This window comes from Balaenoptera borealis (assembly GCF_965194805.1).
Source record: "Balaenoptera borealis genome assembly, chromosome: 2".
Lineage (NCBI taxonomy): Eukaryota > Metazoa > Chordata > Mammalia > Artiodactyla > Balaenopteridae > Balaenoptera > Balaenoptera borealis.
This window is the reverse complement of record NC_138867.1, coordinates 125,093,386-125,115,799: the sequence shown is the minus strand read 5'-3', so window position 1 is coordinate 125,115,799 and position 22,414 is coordinate 125,093,386. Positions and strand designations below refer to the sequence as shown.

The 22,414-nt window shown below is 42.5% G+C and overlaps 1 protein-coding gene across 9 annotated transcripts in view; it reads left to right on the top strand.

The window, feature by feature from the left end:
• Positions 1 to 22,414, top strand: part of PPP2R2B (protein phosphatase 2 regulatory subunit Bbeta) — a 686,949-nt gene that overhangs the window by 374,555 nt on the left and 289,980 nt on the right. For 3 of the 9 annotated variants that reach the window (XM_082382725.1, XM_082382723.1, XM_082382724.1), the window contains one exon: positions 13,839 to 14,032. The exons of 3 other annotated variants lie outside the window; for them this stretch is intronic. In XM_082382725.1, the coding sequence (XP_082238851.1) occupies positions 13,839 to 14,032 (194 nt within the window). 3 more of the 9 variants (XM_082382728.1, XM_082382730.1, XM_082382731.1) reach the window with 3 other exon arrangements.

The following is a 22,414-nucleotide window of genomic DNA, read 5'->3' as shown; positions in this document are numbered from 1 at the left end:
TGGTGCAGTGACATGTCCAGTATATGTTACTCCTATGCCTGTGCTTGCATTAAAACTCTGCTGTCAGTCTTAAATTTCCCAATACTAAGAACAAAGGGCCCCATGTTTTCATTTTGGATTGAGCCCCACAAATTATGTAGCTACCCCTCGATCAAGTGTGTCATTTGTTCATTTTACATTTTGAAGCTGTTCTCGCTCAGCTGAATACCTCTAAATTCTTACATTGTGGTTAATCTACACTTGATTAGTCTCTTATGGACACATAAGTTTTAGCATTTATCTTTGCAACTGAGGTGTGAGTTGCTTCGCAGTACCTAAAAAGGCTAGTGCTAAGCACACAGCAGGCAGGTAATGCATGATTGATGTTGAATGAATCTATGCCTCCATCATGAGCCCACTGACATGAACAGTTTCACAGTTACTTGTAATGGAACCATGTCTTTGGGTTAGCTTAAAAAAAAAAAAAAAAAAAAAGGAGGTATGGGGGCAAGAAGCACATCTGCCAAAACAATTCAAGAATGAGAATTGGAAAAGTGAATAAACCTGGCGTCCGTGTGGACATCAGAGCACATAATAATGGCAGTCTGCAGTGCCTCATAACAACAGCTAACATTGTTTAGGTGTGTATTATGTGCCATGGACTGTTTTATAATATTTTATATATATCAACTCATTTAATGTTTACAACAACCCCTTGAAGGAGATACTATTATTGGTATTTTGCAAATGAAATTGAAGCACAGGGGGATTAAGTAAGTTGCTCAACATCATACTGCTAGGAAACATCGGAGCCAAGATTTGAACTCAAGCTGTCTGGTTCTCAAAAGTCCTGCCTTCAACCATTCTCCTCTTATACTTTAGGGACCCATCTTATATAGAAGTCTCACATCTGGCCTTACCTCAGTACTATTAAGAGCTATGTATGTGTTAGCTATTATTAGTTTCCCTATAAAAATATAGATGGGAGGTAGTGACAGTGTAATTTTAAACTTGCATTCAACTTGGGGCCTCTCTTTGGTCCTAGGTCCTTTTTTTTTCCCCCTTCTTTTTCTGTCCATGAAACAGATGTGATGAGTCAGCATTTGGGAGCAAGAAGTGCTCTACACTATGTTTTCTTCTGGGGAGAGAATTCAAAACCTTTATTAAATTCTCAAAAGGATCTGTGACCCCCAACACGTTAAAGTCACTGCTCCAAGGCCTTATGCTACTTTTCAGATGTAAATGCATAAACTTTTGTTATCATACTTCGTTCATTCTTGTAGTGCTGCAGATGCCAGATGGAAATTACAGAGGTCTCTATTTGAGGGATGTTTAATGTAATTATTTTCACTCTGTATTTATTCCATAAATATTTATGGAGTTTTAAAATATACTCAGACTTGCTTATAAGTTCAAGGTCCATCGAGCTCTTGAATTCAGCTTCTAGAATTTCTTCCTCTAGTATAGTGATGGCCAGGGTGTTATCCTTGTTTGTGCAGCACTTTGTATTTATGAAAATGTTTTCCCACGTGCTGAGCTAAGTTCACTATGTGATATGTCCTCTGGCTTCCAAAGGTGCCAATACTTAGAAATTTCCTTCCAAAGAAGGAGAAAGAGGCAGAATGTGGTGGTGTAGGAAGAAGATGATTAATGCTGATTCTCAGTGAGCATAAAGGCTGTCTTCCCAGACCTCTGCAGCCTTGGGTCAGCGGGGGATGATGCAGGCCCTTCTGCAGCTCTGCCCTGGCCCACCTCAGAGCAGAAAAATGGAGATGAGGAAGATGAAGAGGATCAAGGAGCTTGCTTATTTCAGTCTTACCCAGGGTTGGCCCCTGGGACTTTTTTTTTTCCTTCCAGTTTCATTGAGATATGATTGACATACAGCACTGTATAAGTTTAAGGTGTACAGCACTCTGTAAGTTTAAGGTGTACAGCACAATGATTTGACTTACATACATCATGGAATGATTTTCCTAATAAGTTTAGTGCACATATGCCATCTCATACATATACAAAATTAAAGAAATAGAAAAAAAATGTTTTGCGTATGATGGGAACTCTAAGGATTTACTCTTAACAACTTTTATATATAATGTACAGCAGGGTTAATTATATTGATCAGGTTGTACATTACATCTCTAGTACTTACTTATGTTATAAATGGGAATTTATACTTTTTGACTACCTTCATCCGATTCCCTCTCCCCCTACCTCTTGCCTCTGGTAACCACAAATCTGATATTTTTCCATAAGTTTGTATGTTTGGTTTCTTTTTTTTTTTAATTTCTTTTTTATTTTTATTTTATTTTGGCTGCATTGGGTCTTCGTTGCTGCACGCGGGCTTTCTCTAGTTGCAGCGAGCGGGGGCTACTCTTCATTGCTGTGCGCGGGCTTCTCATTGCAGTGGCTTCTCTTGTTACGGAGCACAGGCTCTAGGCACGCGGGCTCAGTAGTTGTGGCGCGCAGGCTCAGTAGTTGTGGCACACGGGTCTAGTTGCTCCATGGCATGTGGGATCTTCCCGGACCAGGGCTCGACCCGTGTCCCCTGCACTGGCAGGTGGATTCTTAAGCACTGTGCCACCAAGCAAGCCCAGTGTGCTTGGTTTCTTGTTTTTGAAGTATAATTGACCTACAACACTATGTTACTTCCTGTTACACAGCACAGTGATTTTTTTCTATATGTTTCAAAATGATCACCACCATAAGTCTAGTTATGATTTGTCATTATACAAAGATATTACTTAGTTATTGACTATATTCTCCACACTGTACATTTCATATCCACGACTTTTATTTTGCAGCTGAAGTTTGTACCTCTTTAATCTCCCTCACCTATTCCTTTCCTCCCCCTAGCCCCCTCTCCTCTGGTAACTACCTGTTTGTTCTCTGTATCTATAACTCTGTTTCTGTTTTGTTTGTTTATTTGTTTTGTTTTTTTAGATTCCACGTAGGAGTGAAATCATACAGTATTTGTCTTTCTTTGTCTGACTTATTTCACTAAACATAATATCCTCTGGGTCTATCCATGTTGTTGCAGATGGCAAGATTTCATTGTTTTTATGGCTAATATTCCATTTTATACACACACACACACACACACACACACACATATACGCCATATCTTTATCTATTCATCTGTTGAGGGGCACTTGGGGTGGTTTCCATATCTTGGCTATTGTAAATAATGCTGCAATGAACACAGAGGTGCATATATCTTTTCTAATTAGTGTTTTAGTTTTCCTTGGGTAAATATCCAGGAGTGAAATTGCTGGATCATATGGTAGTCCTATTTTTAATTGTTTTGATGAATCTCCACACTGTTTTCCATAGTGGTTGCAGCAATTTACATTCCCACCAACAATACATGAGGGTTCCCTTTTCTCCATATCCCCGTGACTTTTAAAAGAGAGTAGTAATTTCTCCCCTTGATATTGCCCTTAAAGTACTGGGGAGTTAAGTCAACTTAATTGTCTAATACCTTTCTATTTACCCTCTTAAAAAAAAGTAGTAACCGGTATGTGCCAGGCACTCTACTAGGGCCAGATATAGTGCAGAGAACAAAAACACCCCTGTCTCCCTGAATATTATGTCCTCGTGTAATCATTAAAGCCAAAAAATATACTGTCAGGTAGCAACACAGGGGCTGGGGTTGCTGGTAGGGAGGGGTGCTATTTTACCCTATATAAGGTGGTCAAGAAAGACATCTCAGAAATGTTGATTATGGAGCGACAGCTGAATGAGGTGAAGCTCTGAGCTACGCTGCTGACTGAAGGAAGGCGGCAGGCCAGTGGGAACAGCAGATGCAGAGGTTCCGGGGTGGGAGTTTTCTTCCTGGTGTGTTTGGCAGACAATAAGGATGCCACTGTGTCTATGTATGGGGTGGAGGGAAGGAGGTTGAGACAAGAGTTGGTGATGCTGTAGGTGAGAAGTGAAAAAAAAAAAAAAGTAGAGCTATAGCAAGGGCCAAACCTTGCCAGCATTTTAAAAGAGTTTTACTCTGAATGTGTAGGAAGCCAATAAAGGGCTTGGAGCAAAAAAGTGACATGACGTGATTTGCATTTAAAAAGCCCATTCTGCCTGCTGCACAGAAACTGTTCTGTAGGGGGGCAAAGGAGGGATCGTATACTCCTTAGAGTCTATTGAAACTATCATGATGAGATGCGTTGGTAGTTGGAGCGTGGTAGTAGCCGTGGAAGTGGTGAGGGGTGGTTGGATTCTGGATGCATTTTGAAGTTAGAGCTGGCAAGATTTGCTGATGGGCTGGAAGGATGTAGGGAGTGAGAGAGGAGTCGAGGAACAGGAGGTGGAGCAGGTCTGGCGGGGGCGCCATGAGAGATTGAGCTGCCTGGTGAATAGCAGGGAAATACCAGATCAGCTGTTGGTGTCATTAGCCTGGGGGTCAGTGGAGAGGTTTGTGCTCAGTATTCATTTAGGAGGTTTTTTTTTTTAATTTAACATCTTTATTGGAGTATAACTGCTTTACAATGGTGTGTTAGTTTCTGCTTTATAACAAAGTGAATCAGCTATACATATACATATATCCCCATATCCCCTCCCTCTTGCGTCTCCCTCCCACCCTCCCTATCCCACCCCTCTAGGTGGTCACAAAGCACCGAGCTGATCTCCCTGTGCTATGTGGCTGCTTCCCACTAGCTATCTATTTTACATTTGGTAGTGTGTATATGTCCATGACACTCTCTCACTTCATCCCAGCTTACCCTTCCCCCTCCCCGTGTCCTCAAGTCCATTCTCTATGTCTGCGTCTTTATTCCTGTCTTGCCCCTGGGTTCTTCAGAACCATTGTTGTTTTTTTTTTTACATTCCATATATATGTGTTAGCATATGGTATTTGTTTTCCTCTTTCTGACTTACTTCACTCTGTATGACAGTCCCTAGGTCCATCCACCTCACTACAAATAACTCAATTTCGTTTCTTTTTACGGCTGAGTAATATTCCATTGTATATGTGTGCCACATCTTCTTTATCCATTTGTCTGTCGAAGGACACTTAGGTTGCTTCCATGTCCTGGCTATTGTAAATAGAGCTGCAATGAACATTGTGGTACATGACTCTTTTTGAATTATGGTTTTCTCAGGGTATATGCCCAGTAGTGGGATTGCTGGGTCATATGGTTTTATCATGAAGTGAGTGGCAAGCCTTGAGATTGGACGAGGTCACCTTGGACGGGACTGTGGATAGAGAAATCTGAGACCTTTGAACTCTAGGGTGCTTGTAGAGGTCAAGGCAAGCAGTGAGGAGGAACAGCAGATGAGCTTGAGAAGGAGTGTGCATTGAGGTAATAGGAGAATCAAGAGAGGGTGGTACCTGGGAATCAGTGAAGAAAGTGTGTTTAGGAAGGAGGGAGCGCTCAACTATACACACAAAACTGTTTTGCATGCAAGTGTTAAAGGCAGTGGTACATCTAATTCAATAAGTCTTCAGAAATCACGCCACTGATCATGTGACCACACATTTCTACTCTCTGATACAATCTAAAAGACTGTAATAGTTTTCAGCCGGATTCCTATAACTGTACCTTTAAATTTCTCCACCTTTAGTGGCTGTAATAAGAGTCCAGATACCCAGCTGTGAAAATTCCTTTTTTAGTAGTGGCATCTGGTTATTTGGCTTCTTCTACTGGCTGGCACTGAAGCCATAGGTGTTGAACTAAACCGTTGGCTTATTAGGGCGGTAACTATACAGTGACTGAATTACACCTTTCTTGCTATCTGGTATGTATTGTTATGTAGTATCATCTTAGCACTTTTAGAGTCTTGATCTTTTATCATTTTATTAATTCAGCTTACTAGTTTTAGGGGGAAATGCAGATTGGGTTCAAATTTACCATTACATATATATGTACACATGTGGGTATGTCTATATATTTTTTCATATTCAGTTTGTATTACTTTAAATAGTTGTGAGGTTCATCAGATTAAAGTTGCTTGGTTTGGTTTTAGTATTACTGTCTAATTCAAGTCCTTGATAGATGAAAATTTTCCTTTGGAAGAATACGATAAAACTCATTTTGTGAGTGGAATAACACTTTTGGAATAGTTCCTCTATACTTGTGCTTTAGCCACTAGGCATGTGCAGTTATTGAGCCCTAAAAATGTGCCTTTTCTGAGAGGCGCTGTCAAGTGCAAAATGCACACCAGATTTCAAAAACTTGGCATTAAAAACAAAAGTGTACATATATCGTTAATCATTCTATATTCTATATATGTTGAAATCAATTTTTGACATATTGGATTAAAGAAAATATTTTCATTTTGGTTTCAAAAAATTTAAACATCATTAAAATTAATTTTATCTGTTTCTTTTCAGTTGTTAATGTGGCAACTTGAAAAATTTACAAACAAAAATGTGTCTTGCATTGTATTACTTTTGGGTAGAGCTGTTCTGTGCATTTGATAGCATACACATTTACATCAGTGTCTCTCAATTTTCAGGTGTGCACAAAATGATTTTTGACCTTTTCAATACAAAGTTTCATCTAAAAAGTATTTCATAACATTCAAAAAAACCTTTAAAACATTTTCTTACTACAAAAATGATACATGGGGACTTCCCTGGTGGTCCAGTGGTTAAGACTCCCCTGCTTCCACTGCAGGGGGCATGGGTTCAGTCCCTGGCTGGGGAACTAAGATCCCACATGCTGGGCTGTGCAGCCAAAAAAAAAAAAAAAAAGATCTAAATTTTCTTTGACAAGAATATGAACCACAAGGAAAACCACTGTTAAGTATTTTCATATATTCCTTTTGACATACACACATTTTTTTGACCAAAAAAGGGGACCAGTCAGTATACATTGTTTTTTTGACTTTTTTAAACAACATGACATGAATATCTGTACTTGTCATTACATGCATTTAAGTTTTTCTGCACTAATATTAACCTGAGGGATACGTCATACTCCTAGAGGTAATGATGGTTTATGACAGCAGAGATTTTTTAATCTTTAATAACAGCTTTATTGAAACACTCTTTTTTTTCCTCTTCCAGTTTCATTGACATACAAGTGACATACAGCATTGTATAAGTTTCAGGTATCCAGCATGACTTGATGTACATCATGAAATGATTATCACAATAAGTTTAGTGAGCATCCATCATCTCATATAGATACAAAATTTTAAAAAAAACAGGAAAAAAATTTTCCTTGTAATGAGAACTCTTATGATTAACTCTTTTTAACAACTTTCATATATAACATGCAACAGTGTTAATTATGTTTATCATATTGTACTTTACATCTCTAGTACTTGTTTATCTTATAACTGGAAGTCTGTACCTTTTGAAACATCTTTCTAAAGTATTCAATTCAGTGGGTTTTAGTATATTCAGAGTTGTGCGGCTATTGCCCTTAAGTAATTTTAGAATATTTTCATTATTCCAAAAGGAAATCCCAAACCCATAAGTAGTCACTCTTATTCCCCCACCTCAGCCCCTGGCAACTAATCTACTTTGTCTCTATGGATTTGCCCATTCTGAACATTTCACATAAACGGAGTCATATAATACATGGTCTTTTGTGACTGGCTTCTTTTGCTTAGTACAATGTTTTCAAGGTCCATCCATGTTGTAACATGTATCAGTACTTCATTACTATTTATAGCTGAGTAATAATCCTTTATATAGATATATCACATTTTATTCATCCATTTATCAGTTGATAAATATTTGGGTTGTTTCCGCTTTGGGGATATTATGAATAATGCTGCTTAGAATATTCATCTACAAGTTTTTGTGTGAATATGCATTTTCAGTTCTCTTGGGTGTATACCTAGAAGTGGAATTGTTGGGTCATATGGCAACTCTGTTTAACATTTTGAGGAACTGCCAAACTATTTGTGGTTGCACCATTATACAATCCCACAAGCAGTGTGAGGGTTCCAATTTCGCCACCTCCTCACCAACACAATAGGAGTGATTTTCAACTGAGAGGCTATTCATTTCTAAGAAGTACAGATCAGACTCTAGTGGGGGGTGGTTTGGAAAAAGACCTCTAAGTTTCTGTTGTGACCTTGACCCACCCAACAGACACACATGCACACGCGCGCATACACACACACACGCACAGAGCCAGGCTCCTATTTGTTTGACTTTGGATATATTATTTCTCTCTACTAGCCTTAGTAAAATAGAGATAATTTACCTCATAGGGGCTGTTGTTAGAATTAAATGAGATAATGCTAGTGAAACCTTTTGCATAGTGCCTAGTACATAATAGATGCTCGATAAGCATTAGCTATTAATATTATATCAGTGGCTCAATAATTTTCATCGGATCTAGGAGCCTTGCAGTGGCCATCACTCACAGATCCACTGTGGCAATTTCATAACCAGCCTGAAGGGGATCAAACAAATGTATCAGGTTTCCTCTGAAGGCTGTGGGAATGTTTTATGGTAAAGGTAGGATTTTTAAGAGTTATTTAAATTATGGCCAAAGTTTGATCAGATGGTGGAATGTTCTGGAATTTGACACAGCTTGGGAGACTTGGTATCGAGGAATTGAAAGGAACTTTGCACAGGTAACACATATAAGTAGAAAGCTATATCAGCAATTAATGTATTTCTACTGTTGGAGCGGTAAATGTTTAACAATCAGCTCTCCCACCCCCCAGCCCCACCCCCCCAGAAAAGCCAAAGCCCTGATTTATATAGGTTTTTTTTTTACTTCTATGATATAAATAACCCACCATGGCAGATTTCAGATTTTAAGCTACCAACATGATGTCACTCAAAGTAGAGCTGGAAAAAAGATGTGTGTAATCGACAGAATCAGCTCTCAACAGCCAGCACGTACCAGCTCTAGCATACCACTGTTTCTTTTCATAAATTGCTGGACTTGGATAATTGAGGGAATGTTGTACTCAGTGAAATCCACTAAGTATCCAGAATCTAGAACTAATACAACATTTTGAAGGCAAGATGTTTTGTTTTCTTCTCCTAGGTTAAATGCCATGTTAAAGGCTCACTCATGTGGTATTTATTACACGTTGTAACACGCACAATAAAGAATTGCAAACCTTGCTAGAAACTCAAGAGGTCATCCTCTGGGCAGTCAATGCAAACCACCTCAGAGAGACAGTTGTGCATTTGGGGCTGAATGATCCTAGAGAGGGATTCCATAGGATTCCATGATAGACAAACGTGATTAGGTCTGCACTAACATAATGTGAAAATCAAGAAAGGATAATCCTAATTCCTTCCACTTGCACAGGACTTTGTGGCTTATAAAGGGCTTTCTGCAAGATGGTAAAATCTCTTATATCCAGTGCCTAGTGCTTGTTAAGACAGATTGCTAGGTGGTAAACTCAGGTTTCTAGGTCACTTGTGTTCACATGACTGACTTGTAGTGCATCTCTCCAGTTCTCTGCCAGTGGAGACCTCATGAGCCACTACCAGGAGGCCAAAGCGACATTTTAGTGAGGTCTGGCTATGGGCCAAGCCTGTATTAAGCACTTTCTTTACAATGTCTCTGAAGCCACTCAACAACTCCGTGAAGTAGTTCCTATTATTTTCTTCCAATGTTGCAAATACAGAGGCTAGAGATGTTAAATTACTTGCCAAAGGTCATGAAATTCATAAATGCCTGAGCTGGGACAAAAAATCAGGACTGTCTGACACCTAAAGCCTATATTAAGAATCTCTAGACTGGCTTAGGTCAAAGGTTTTCATAAAATTGTAGATATTTAATGTGCTAATTGGACAGCATGACCTGCAAGTAGTTTCCAATGTAGGCAGGGCTGACTTAACTGGGCTAGGGGTATGTGAGAGCATCGGGGGAACATAATAAAGGTGATGAAAAAAAGAATGTGTTCCCGTTCTGTCACGCTAGATTGTGTAACTTAAGAAGGCTGTGTATTTGTAATTGCCCTTTTCTGTGTAAAGCACAAGCCTGAATTAGGCCAGCCTTTCACAGCATCCTCTGCTGCCCCTTTTGTAGCCTGTGGCCCCCTTTCCATAAATTGTAAATTAGATACTAAGTTCCATGATGGCAGAGACGACTGTACATCTTCAGCACTGATGTTGCTGAATCTTTAGTCCTATCCCAGTGGCTGACATGGTAGGTACATAAATATTTGTTCCATAGTACTGGTGGTGGTGATAGCAAATACTCAGCAAGTGATTGCAGTCTATTCTTTCCAAGTATTATCTCATTTAATCCTCATAATAACTCAATTAACTTTTTTTTCTCCCTAATTTATAGATTTAAAAAAAAAAAACATGGCTTGGGAGATCTTGTAACTTGCTCAAGGACATAATAATAAGTGACAGAAAATCAGCTTTGCTTGATATCAGAGTCTTGACACTTAACATTAATGGTCTGTTAATTTATAATGTATTTGTTGTATCTCCAAGAAAGCTCATATTACTAAAATCAGATGATAGAATTTCAGTTCTGTGAAGAAAGGGACTCTGTTTTGTTTTAACTGTATCCCAGCACCTACAATAATTCTTGTCATATATTAAGTGCTCAGTAAATATTTTTGGTGCATATGCATGCAGGAATGGGTAGGACAGTTATTTCAATAGGAATAGGAGTTACAAGCTAGAAACTTACTGGCTTACAACACACTTTGTTGTTGGGTTTGAGGGGGCAAGAATTTAAAGGTAGAGCTTTAAAACCTAAATATCACTGAACAAATTCAGTAATTTACTCATTCATCTACGAAATATTTATCTCCATTCAGTAAATACAATTGAGCATCTACTAAGTGCCAGACTCTTAATAGCAGAGATATAGTGGAATGGTTGACAATTATAAGTAAACAAATATTACAAAAGGCAAATGTTCCATGAAGAAGGAAAAAAAGGATGTTAAGACAAAATACCAGGGGCAGGGACTATGCGGAGGCCAGGGAATGCCTTAGTGAAGTAGGGACAGTTCAGCTGTGATGCTGAAGAATGCCAGGAACACGAGGAAGGGGCATAGGGAATGAATGGCATGTGCAAATGCCAAAAGCTTTTGGAAAGAACTTGGCACATTGGAGGAACAGAAAGAAGGTCAGAGCGTCTTCTTAGAAATGGTCTGTGTAGTCCTCTTACGACGACAGGATTGCACAGGGCTTCCTTCACTCCCTGACCTCCTTTACTGCACATCATTGTGTTAAGGAACAAAACCAACAGCTGTATTTTTCTTGGTTTTGGTTGGAGGGGATGGTTCCCCACTGCCCATAGCAGAAAAGAGTGGTTCACAAAATAGAAACCTTGGAATCTACTTAATCTACTTAATGGCGAGCCATCTAATTTGCCTTCTCACAACTTGTGTCTTAGGAAAATATTGCCTATACTGTTGAATAAAATAAATGCAGGAAGAATTTAGTAGGAAACAGGAAAGGGAAAATTTAGTAAACGCAGAGGCTTGATCTCTGGAGGGGACACTTCTCCCATTGCTTACAGTGGAAAATTCCTCAAGCACAGCCTGGCTAATGAGACTGGGCCTTCCTGATTCATCTTGCAACTGTGTTCCAATCTAGCCCACGTTCTAGAAAGATATGGGTGAGAATATCCCAAATACTACTCCAAGGTCTCCAGTGTTAACATAAGGTCATTTCAACTCAAAGCAAGATGTCTTCTCGCCACTTTAAAATGAACTTAGCTTTTCTCCCCTTTCCCCTCCACGCCCCCCCCCTTATGCCTACCTGCAAGAGAAGCTGGACTATGTAACTACAGGTGAGCTGACCTCTGGAGCCTTGGTGATGGATATAGCTCACCATGTGAAGAACCAGCCATGGCAACTGGAGCTGAAGTGGATTAAATCAATTTGCACCAGTCTTCATCTGTTCCTGGAATTCCATATGTGAATTTGGCACAAATCGTCAAACAAGTAGGAAAGACTTAACCAACAGATGAGAATAAAATGGAATCTACTGTAAGATGAACTTCCCCGCCCCAAATTATATCAAAGAATATTCCTCCTCTCTTCTCCCAGAGATATGCGGTTGCTTTCTGGAGATGAGGACAATGCCAGTTTCCACCTGCCAGAAGCATCTGTTCTTCATGGAAATCTAATGGCAATTCCCAACCTCAGTTAAGGACTTGTTTTCCCATTTTTTTTTTTTTTTTTGACTTCAAATACTTTCTAAATTGTGTTAGCCGAAGCATTGTATGTATATAATTAACTCACAGGTCCCTCTGGGCTCATCCAGCTAAACTGGTGGAGCTTAACTGAGCAAAACATTCGCGGATGTCTCTCCCGAGGTCTCTCCCTGCAGTGACACCCACTGAAACGAATGCCTTCTGCAAGGGGAAATCGGGGGCATTTCTTTTCCGAACTGGCTTTCTAGTGATTTGGGTTGCTTCAGAAATGATTGTAGTTGTTTCATAACAATAGCGATCTCATTTTCTTTCAAATATGGAATTTGCGATTTGCGATTCGGGAAAAATGGGGGTTGCGGTGGCATTCTGTATTTTCCTCCTAGTTGAAGTAGGAAGATAGGCCTCTTTTTGGTATTCACTGGATCTTTGAAATTCCCTCAGGGAAGCAGTGGCGCTCTGCTGGCGCAGGGCTCCACTGTACCTTTCACGTGGAGAGCAAATGTCAGCGGTTCCTGCAGTGCTGTGTCTTCACAAGCAAAACCCGCAGGGGGGCCTGGAGCTGTTTGTCCAAAACTAAGTGCAAAGAGCTAGGGAACGTGGACTTTTTCAGACTGACTATGTTGACAAGATTCATACCTCAGCCCTCTTCCTCCCTCTGCCAGTGTAGACGCAGACGCCTACAGGTAGAAGAGGTTTTAGACTCTGTTTGAAAGGGAGAAGTCAGGTGTGATCCGCAGAAAAGTTCTGGCCCCAGCTCCCCGATCTATTCCTAGCGCAGAGAGGGCTTAAGCTAGGCTATGAACCTTCTCTCCTCTCTGTGTGAGGCTTCGATCCCCAGGCCTCGCCCTTGAACTTCATCCAGAGACCACATGCATTATGGAAGGGTGAGCAACAGGAACCGGGATGTAGACTTGCTGCCTACCCAAGGGAACCTACTTCTCTTTGCGGTCCTGAAGCACAGGTGTCCGGAGAAAGGCAGCGAGCTAGGGACTCTGGGTGCTGGAGTAAACGCCGCCCTGAGCTGCGTGGCGCTAGGGGGAGGGAGGTTGGAAGAGCGCGTCTACGCTTTTCACGTCAACCTGCAAGCTAGCTGCTCGCTGCCCAGGTGCGGGTTCGCGGCTGCGTGCGCCCCACTGCAGCAGAGAGCAGCCGCAGCCTCGGCCTCGGCCACCACCGCTGCTGGGGAAGAGTCCTGGGGCTGCTGACGCGGTTGGGAGGAGCCTCGCCTTTAATGCACCAGCCGCCTCCAGCCTCCTCCTGCAGCAGCAGCAGCGGCAGCTGCGAGTGCGCGCGTGTGGGTGTGAGGGTGAGTGCGCTGGCGCCGGCTGCAGCGCCCTGCCCGGCTCCCCGCCGGCTGCCGAGCCCCCGCCAGCTCGAGCCGCCCTCCCGTGGGACCAGCACCCTCATCCGGGCCGGGCCCGCCTGAATCCTGCCCCTGCCATCTCGCCACTGCAGCTCGGGTCCAGAAAGGCACCATTTTGTCGCGGCTGCCCGCTCTCCCAGGGGGAGGAGGGATCTCTTGTGCATTTCGGAGCGGCTGCCAACGAGGGGAACCTGTTGGGCATCTCCCCAGCCCCGCTTGTGAGCGCCTCCGGGGCGGCGGGCGGGCCCAGACCCCTCGGGGCACGGCGCATCTTGGCACCCGGAGGCAGCGGAGGCAGGCGCAGCATCCGCGCCGGGCACTGGAGCTGGAGTGAGCGCACCGCGGGAGGAGCCGCCGCAGCCTCGGAGATCCCGGGCGGAGGAGGTGACAGCTCCATTGCCGGGTTTTTATTTTTTTTCTCTCTCCGCCTCCCCGTCTCCTCCTCAGGCTCGGACCATGGTGCAGTCCCACTGGCTCCCCTGCCCCCCTCTCCTGTGAGACTGGCTGCGGGGAGGGATCATGGATACTTGTCTGCCGGCTTCTGGTTCCCACGCAAGTAAGCCTGCTGTCAATGGAGGAGGACATTGATACCCGCAAAATCAACAACAGTTTCCTGCGCGACCACAGCTATGCGACCGAAGGTAACGCCAGCCCCGCCGCATTCCGCCGCTGGGGAAGGGCGCAAGTTGCGGATCGCTGAGCTCCGCGGGCAGCCGGGCGAGTAGCGGCGGAGACTCCTCCGGGCCCCGGGGCTGGGGCGGGGGCTCGGCTCGCAGGGGCAGCTGCGGGTGCGCCCCACATCCATCCGGGCTCCGCGAGGCGAGCCGGGCGTTCAGCAGCAGGTGGACCCGGCGCCCACGGGAGTTAAAATGGCCCTCGGGGATGAGGTTTTTCAGGGTGGGGCTCCCAGCTGGAAAAATGACCCCCCAAAAGGCAGATGACCCCCTCCCCGAATATGTATGCAGGGGTCGGGGTGAGGGGAGAGATAAGAAGGAAGGGGGCCTGAGAGGACCGTGGGTCCGCCCCTCCCTGAGCGGAATGATGTGTCTCTCAGTGGCTGCAAGGGTGGGCATGGTTTCATTTCCTGCCCGTTCATCTCTCCGGCCGGGTTACCTGCTTAGACAATCAAAAGCCCAAAGAGCCCGTTGAAAAAGGGCGAACCCCGCTCCCCTTGGAAGTGCATTAGCAAGATATAAAAAGGTGGCTGGAGAAACAGTGCTGGGGCGGCGAGCGAATGAGTGTGACACGTGGGGCGAGCAATGCGATCAGTGGGGCCTTTAAAAATCACCATTATGAATTCTGCAGCAGTAGTTTTTGCTGAATCAACAGCCAGCAGAAAGCAAGAGGGTTCAGTAAGCTGAGCTTTGCCAAGAGGTGAAATTGTCGTGTCTCTCTCTCTCTCCCTCTCTCCCCCTCCCCTCGCCACCCCCCAGCTTGTTCTGACATTAGCCTGAGTGAGGTGCAGGCAGGAAAGGAAAGTCAGCAGGTGGAATCTCATTTGCCTTTTGTGTGGGAATAGAGAGAGGAGGCTTTTTTTTTTTTTTTTTCAAATACCAAAACTTTTGCATTTTTGCTTTCATTTTCTACCTGTCAGCTTTCATCCTTAACCACTCCTATAAAGTGTTGCATTGTCACATTGTGATATCCACATGAGAAAATATGTGTGAAAGTGCTTTAGGAAAATGTAGCAAGGCATGTTAATTTAAGATTCTTCTTCTTATTCTTGGGTGCTAAAATATCTATAATATTTAATCAAATCAAGACTATTAGAGAAATGTGATGGGCGTGGTGGTAGTAAGAATTCAAGTTCTGAGAGATAAAAAGACACACAATTTGGGGGTAAAGGTGGCATCTTCTATAAACATCCCTGGAAGTTGTAGATAGAAAGAATGCCCAGCACTATTGAAAATACATGCTTCGTTCATCATCATTATTGGAGAGCATCACACCTAATGCGTCCATGGCGCTAGACAGATCAAGCAGAGCTTTATGAGCTCTGGCCTTCAGGAGCTTAGAAGTGGCTTTTAAGATGTTCAGCAGCCTGTCCCTGCCCCATACCAAGCACCATACCTGCTGATTCTTTTTACTTGCCTGGTGACAACGTGGTGGTAAGATGTTCTTCCCCATTCTTAGTGCTTTGTCACTGACTCACCAGGTAGAATATGATCAGCTCTGGGTCAGAGCATATCATCCACAAGAGAAGTTGGCTTTCCGGTCTATTGTCTTTGGGGGCACACCTTTTTTTTTTCTATTTGAGACAACAAAGATAGAGGGCTGCCTTCATGTTTTCTTCTGTGTTGCATTATGCCTCCACGTGCAGGCAAAGGAAACTTACTGAGCTGGGAAGATGGGGAAATTGAGGCCATGTGCGTAGCACTGTCATCTGTAGAATGAAGAAATGAGTTAAACATGGCATTCCTTATCGCTTTCAGGGCCCTAGATACTACCTAATCTTTGTTCCTATTTGATGACATTTTTGTAAACTCTGGTTCTGAATAAAATATCTGGGTTCATATAGTCTGAAATGAGGCATGAGTTTATAGCAAAGAACTTTCTAAAATTTTTCCAAATCAGCCTCTTGGATCCCTCCCCCCACCCCCCAACTGCCACCACATTGAAAATTTAAACAAACCTTTATTTCACAGTATGCTTCCAGGTTTCTTTACCTGATCTTAGTGAAGGTCTGGGAAGAAAAAAAAAAAAAAAAATGGAACTTAGACAATGTAAATTGCCTTTTTACATGCAATCCCTAATTGCATTTTAGGGAACATTGACCTGGCCAGAGGGGAAAGTGTCCTTCTTCTGATGATGAATACCTTCAAAGTGCTAGTACACCTTGAAGGAACCCCACTAGATCAAAATATTCTTTGTTAAAATCGTCTTCACTGGGGGCTTGTCACAAAGCTCTCTTCCCTTTATTAACTTAAACCCACCTTCTGGGGAATTAATTTCTGGGTCCTTCTATAGACTTTGCTTTTCTTTTTGCCTCCTTTGATATTTCTGCATTTTCCTCCATTGCCCAGATATGGCAGATTTTTTTTTTTTTCTGCAAAATCTCCTTCACATTTATCTCTGAATTTTTCTTCCCTTTGCTCGGATCATTCCACACTGCAGTATTCTATTTAAAGCTGGAAGGTTTTTGCTGTGTAGTTAGTGTGAAGGACTCTAAGCTCAATTTGCATTGTAAGTGGTATCTGCAGGCAAGTTCATCCGGGTAAGAGCAATGCAAATGCTAAAGGACACTTTTTCCCAAGCTCCTCCCTCTCTCTCTCTGATGGGAATAGAATGCATGACGTGCATTTATTAAAAACATTTCTTATAACTTTTCTTTTATTCTGAGTATTAAGTTACCTCCCTCCCCTACCTTTTCCTATCTTTTCCTCCCTTTCTTAAAGTTACCATCTTTGAGTATCTTCTCTTTTCCAAGCCCTGTACTGAGGTTTCTGTAAGTAGCATTTTAATATGTCCATCCCCTGCTAAGTGGATCTTGTTATTTCCATTTTCAAATAAGGAAGCTGAGCAACTGAGGCCCAGGGATGGTACTAATTTGTCAAGGTCACACAGTCAGGGGAAAAGCTTGTCTTCAAACTCAAGACTGGCTGACATGCTCTTCTACTAGGAAATTCTGCACTGCTTCATTTTTCTTTAACTATTAGTTCCTGTTATGGGGGAGATCACAGTGGTTTATCTTTGTGTGTAAACGGTGTTCCCATCCGAGGAAAAATTCTTTGCAGGGATCATTTGAAAATGTGTGTTTGGGTTTCATACCTGAGGAAAAGCATCGGTAGGGTTGGCTTTCTATATTTTTAGACTTGTTAGAACCAACTAAAACCCCCTCTCCATTAGAGCAGTCTGAGAGTTTTCTAGATTAATCTTTCTACCCTCATATGGGGCACAGTCAGAATAAATATTCTACGTAGGTGGACTTTACAGGAATGGCAATCTGGTTAGAAGAGGAAGTCAGAGAACTTATTGTTTAAAAATAACTATTCTGTTCTCAGTTTTCTTAGCTTTAAAATGGGAATAACATTAGAACCTATGCCACAGGAAAAAAGAATATCTAATGCAGGAAAAGCACTCAACACAGTGCCTAATACAAAGCCAGTCCTCGATAAATGCCCTCAATACATTATAGCCGTTGTTAGTATTACTTAAACTGCATTTGCATTGCAAGCACCCTGGTTTTCCTTGGATCGTTGTTGATTTGGGATGATCTTGAGGGAAGGGCTAGTGGAAATGGGAGAGAAGTCCCTGAGACCCACCACAGTCTCTTTCTTGACTCAGCCACTAGCCATGGATCTTGCCACTTGGCAATCTGCCTTAATGTACTTGCTGGTTATATTCTGGCAGTGAGTAAGTTCCATCTTCTCTTAGAGGCCTTAAAAAACCCATACTGCTTGTACCTATTAAAAGAAGAACAAATTCACTTAGTCCATGTATTGTTATTATATTAATATGATATTATTATTATGTAACTATTGATTCCTTCTGCCTTTAATTCCTTCAACAACTATTAACTAACTTTCTGTGGGGGTGATCCTGCATGCTCCGGTACAGACATTGTGTCTGTTCTCATGGAGCTTTTGGGCTGGTGGAGAAAGTAGACATTAAACGAATGATTTTGCAAAAAAAATACATAGCTACCAATTGTGACAAGTGATATTCAGGAAAAGCACAAGACGCGTTGAGATTATGTGTAAGGCAGAAAGGCGAATCTAATTTAGACTGGGGGTTCAGTGACGGCCTCTCAGACAGTTGAAACTGAAAACCAAAGGATGAGTCAGGAATTAACAAGAGCTGAAAACATTTCAGGTAGAAGGGGCAATAGGTCCAAAGCACAGAGATATAAAATAGTCTGACAGATTCGAAGAATGAGAAGATGCCTAGGGTTGAGTGTAGAGAACAACAAGAAGAGTGACAAAAATGAGACTGGAGCCTACAGTTTACTTTGGAATGGACCAAAACCAAGAAAAATTAATACTAGGAGAGAAGGATGGATAAATGGATAGATAGATGATAAAGCAAGTATAAAATGTTAATGGTAGAATCCAGGTGGTCGGTCAATGTATATTCACTGAAATTTTTTTTCAACTTTGCTATTTGTTTGAAAATGTTTGTAATAAAATATTACAAAAAAGAAACTGGAGAGGTATTTAGGGACCAGATCATGTTGAGCGTTGTTGGCCTTAAGGAGTTTGGACCTTATCCAAAGATGGGTTGAAAGCCATCAAAGGATTTTGATTGGGGAGAAATATGATCAGGTTTGTTTTTTCAAAACTCAGGCTGGTTGCTGTGTAGGGTGGGGTCAGAGGGCTGGGTAGGAAGTGAATAGGGGTGAAAGCAGGGGGATAGTTAGGCCACGGCTGTCCCCTAGGATGGTGGCAGCAATAGAGGTGGAGAGAATTCGATAGATTCGAGATACATTGTAGGAGAAGAATGGATAGGGCTGAGTTGGTGTGATAAACTCGGTGGAGATGGAGAAGTAGATGGAGATGGTGTCAAGGATGACCTCCCAGGATTTTGCCATGAGAATGGATGCACAGTGGGGCTTTCCACTGAAACTGGAGTCATCTAGCCTCATGGTGAGACTCTCAAGTAAGCAGTTGGGTATCTGGGTCTGAAGCTCAGAAGAAAGATCTGGACTAGATTATAATTTGGGGTGTCACGGGTATATTAAAGGTACTTAAAAGCATGGGAATAGGTGAGATGCCTAGGAGAAGAGCACTGCAGGGCAGAATTTGAGCCAATGAGTGAAAAATTACAAGGAAACTTATCTTGGCGCCATATAAAGAAATTGTACCAGGACAGAATACCTTGGTGTAAGCATAATTAACCACACACTTAAATTATACCAATAATGCTATATGGCCATTTTTGAGCAATGGGATAGAATAAGAAGAGGCCAGTCTTGGGTGAGTTGAGTTCAGAGGGTCTCCAAACTTGAGAGCTGTGTGATCTGTGAAACGTTACCGCTTCTTAGGGGCATGAGAATAAAATAAAGAGAAATTCCCTGCTTCCTCCCCTCCCCCCGTCCATCCCACACATGCTCAAGAAAGAGGGAAGCTATGATGAGTAAAACTAGGAAGGTACATGAAAATGACTTTTGATATGAAGGTGCTGGAAAGGCATCAGAAAAATAAAAGGAGGTAGTGTCATGATGGAGAGCTGCCCTGTAGTTCCTTAAGTTGCTTTGGTATTTTTTATGCAAATGCCAGATCAGAATAGTATTTCCAATGCATATGGATGACTGTTTGAGTTCTCTGCTAGTCTCAGAAAAATCTGAAATGGAAGGTGGGAAGAAGCAGCCTTATACTATTATAAATGACCTTTCCGGGGATAGGAAATGTTCCACCACCAAACATAATAACCAGAGTGCATTGAAAATCACTAGCAAGTATTCATTATTAGCATCCAGGTCCCCAGGGGCGATCCCAAGCCCTTTATGAGGGCTGGTCAGAAACGTACCAGTGAACCTGGGGTGAATAACATTAGGCCAGTCCTGTCAAAATATTGGTATGCTCAATGAAAAGAGCACAGCTGTAGACTGACATTCCTAGATTCTAGCATTTGCATTTACGAAGAAACTAAGGGCCCAATTTAGACGCTTAGATGAGGGAGGAGAACTAAGGTTTCTTGAGTACTGTCTGTATCCCAGGCATTTTCCTAGGTGTTTCTCATGTGTTTACTCATTTAATCTCCTTCAACAACTCTGAGGAAACGGTTGCATTAGATGCAGTTTTCAGAATAAGAAATTGCAAGGTTTGGAGAAGCAGAGAAACTTGTATAAGGTCACATACTTGTAAGTGGCAGACCCAGATTGGAACCAATGACTGCCTGGATTCTAGGCAAGAGTTCTTTGCCCACCCCTGCTGCTTCTTGCCTGGATTTTAGAGGGAAAAAAATTCAGGTTGTGTTCAACGCTCCGCATACATCCCCATGGTGCCGATTCAGTGCTACTCAGTTCACCCGGTTCATCTCATCCCAGTAAGACAGTGCACAAGTCTAGGCTTTCCTCTTTTTCCCACAGGGAGGGAGCTGAATTCCCCCAGTTGGTGCCAGAATCCTTAGCTGACTTAATCCTGTAGATTTATTCTACTCTATCTATAATAAGAAAAGAAGGAAAATATTTACGGAATTGAACAGTCAAAATATGAAAATTAGCTGGGTTTTTATAGCCTTCTCCATGTCCCTCACCCCCAGCCTGGGACACTCACAATGAAGTTCCCACTGGGCCATCCAGGCACCCATTCTCCAGAGTTGATGGCAACTCATATAGTTGCCTGGAGCAGAGCACAAGGAGTGGGCCAGAGGCAGCTGTATGGTGGCTGATGTCCTCTTGCATCAGGGGTGGTGTCTGAGGACTCATTTTGGCCAGAGCAACTCTCCAGTAGTGCTCTACCCATCTCCCATTAAAATGATATTTGCTTTCATCTCCAAACTTCATTCTTACCACCAGATTTCCTTCTGTTGCCTTTCCAATAGAACGCTAGAGTGAGGCTGAAAATCAGCTCTGACCTGACAAACCAGTTCTGACATAACTATCCCATTGGAAGCACAGAGTCTTTTTACAAGACCACTAGGAGTTTTGTCGTAAATCCAGGAATCCTTGGATTCTTATGCTCCAAGTTCAGTATGGGAATAGTGGGAAGTGGTCATAATAGGATATGTATTTGTGAAATCCATGGACAACTAATTAGTATTAATGGTTTCTTTGGAGAAAGGATCATTGTGGGTAATGGAAACGGATGGCCATGTAGAGGGGGGTAAGTCAGACTGTCAGTTCTGTTCTTTAGAGGCAAGAGACCTGATTGATTCCAGCAAATGAAAAGAAATGAAGGGGCAAGAAGATGCATGGAGTCTAAGGGTCTGGAGGGGCCTCTACAGGCAGGATTTTAACGTGAGAAAGATGAGGTCTACCAGAAGGAGTGTGCCAAAGAGTACCTTACCTAGGAGACCATGTATTCTAGGCGTACTGGGCTTGACGCTGGGCGACTGACAGCCTCCTCCATCATGCATGGCTGATTTCCCTGCTTGAATCCATTAAGTAATGAACCCAAAGTAGTCACAGAATGGCAGGCCATCTCCTCCACTTAATGCAGGGGGCTCATCTCTGTGACCCTCAACAGATGCACAAGGGTACTGAATGTGGAAAAGCTGTAAATGGCTCTAATGGGAGATATTGCAGCAAGATGCTGAGCACTCCCAGGTGGTCTGAAAGGCAAAACCTGGATTCCTAAGTACAAAATCTCACCAAGAAGCATGTTACCAAAGACGAGAGCTGAACAAGAAACTTGAGAGTAGCATTGCTCATGTAACTTTGCAGAGGTCAAGTTGGGGCCAGGGACACCCAGATTAGGAGGTCTGTTGGTTTACAGCTGCTGTACTGCTGTCGTTCATGTTCCTCTCTGCCTTTATGTCTATTTATAAGGCAAATAATGCATAAATGCCTTCTTATTTGAAAAGCATCAAGCATTATGGAAGTAGATAAAGCAAAGCATGAATCACTCTCCATCCCCACACCCATCCCACTTCTTTGCCCAGAGTTACCATTGTCAATAGTTGGTGGACTTCCTTATAGACACCTTTCTATACATTTCCATACATTTAAATATACATGTACAGACACACATCAGGGGAGGGATTGTTTGTTTGTATAACTGAATGCATACTGCTTGTTTTATTTGCGCTTTGTTTTCTCGCCCATTCAGTGACATATCTGAAAGACCTTTTTGTGTCAGGACACCTACGTCTGCCTTGTTCTTTTTAATGGCTGCATAGTGCCCCATGGTATGACTGTACTGCAGTTTATTTAGCAGTTCCGTTGTGGCTGGATGGGAAATTGTTTCTGGCTTTTTATATTACATACGATGCTGCAGTGATTATGCATATATATATATGTTTTTGTTCAAACATTCTCCTTTAAATAAGCCAAGATACTGGTTCTCATTTCTTAGCAAAATGGCAAGAAGGAATCTCTGGTCCTTCATTTATTCTCTAAGTAACCTTGGATAAGTCATTTAACT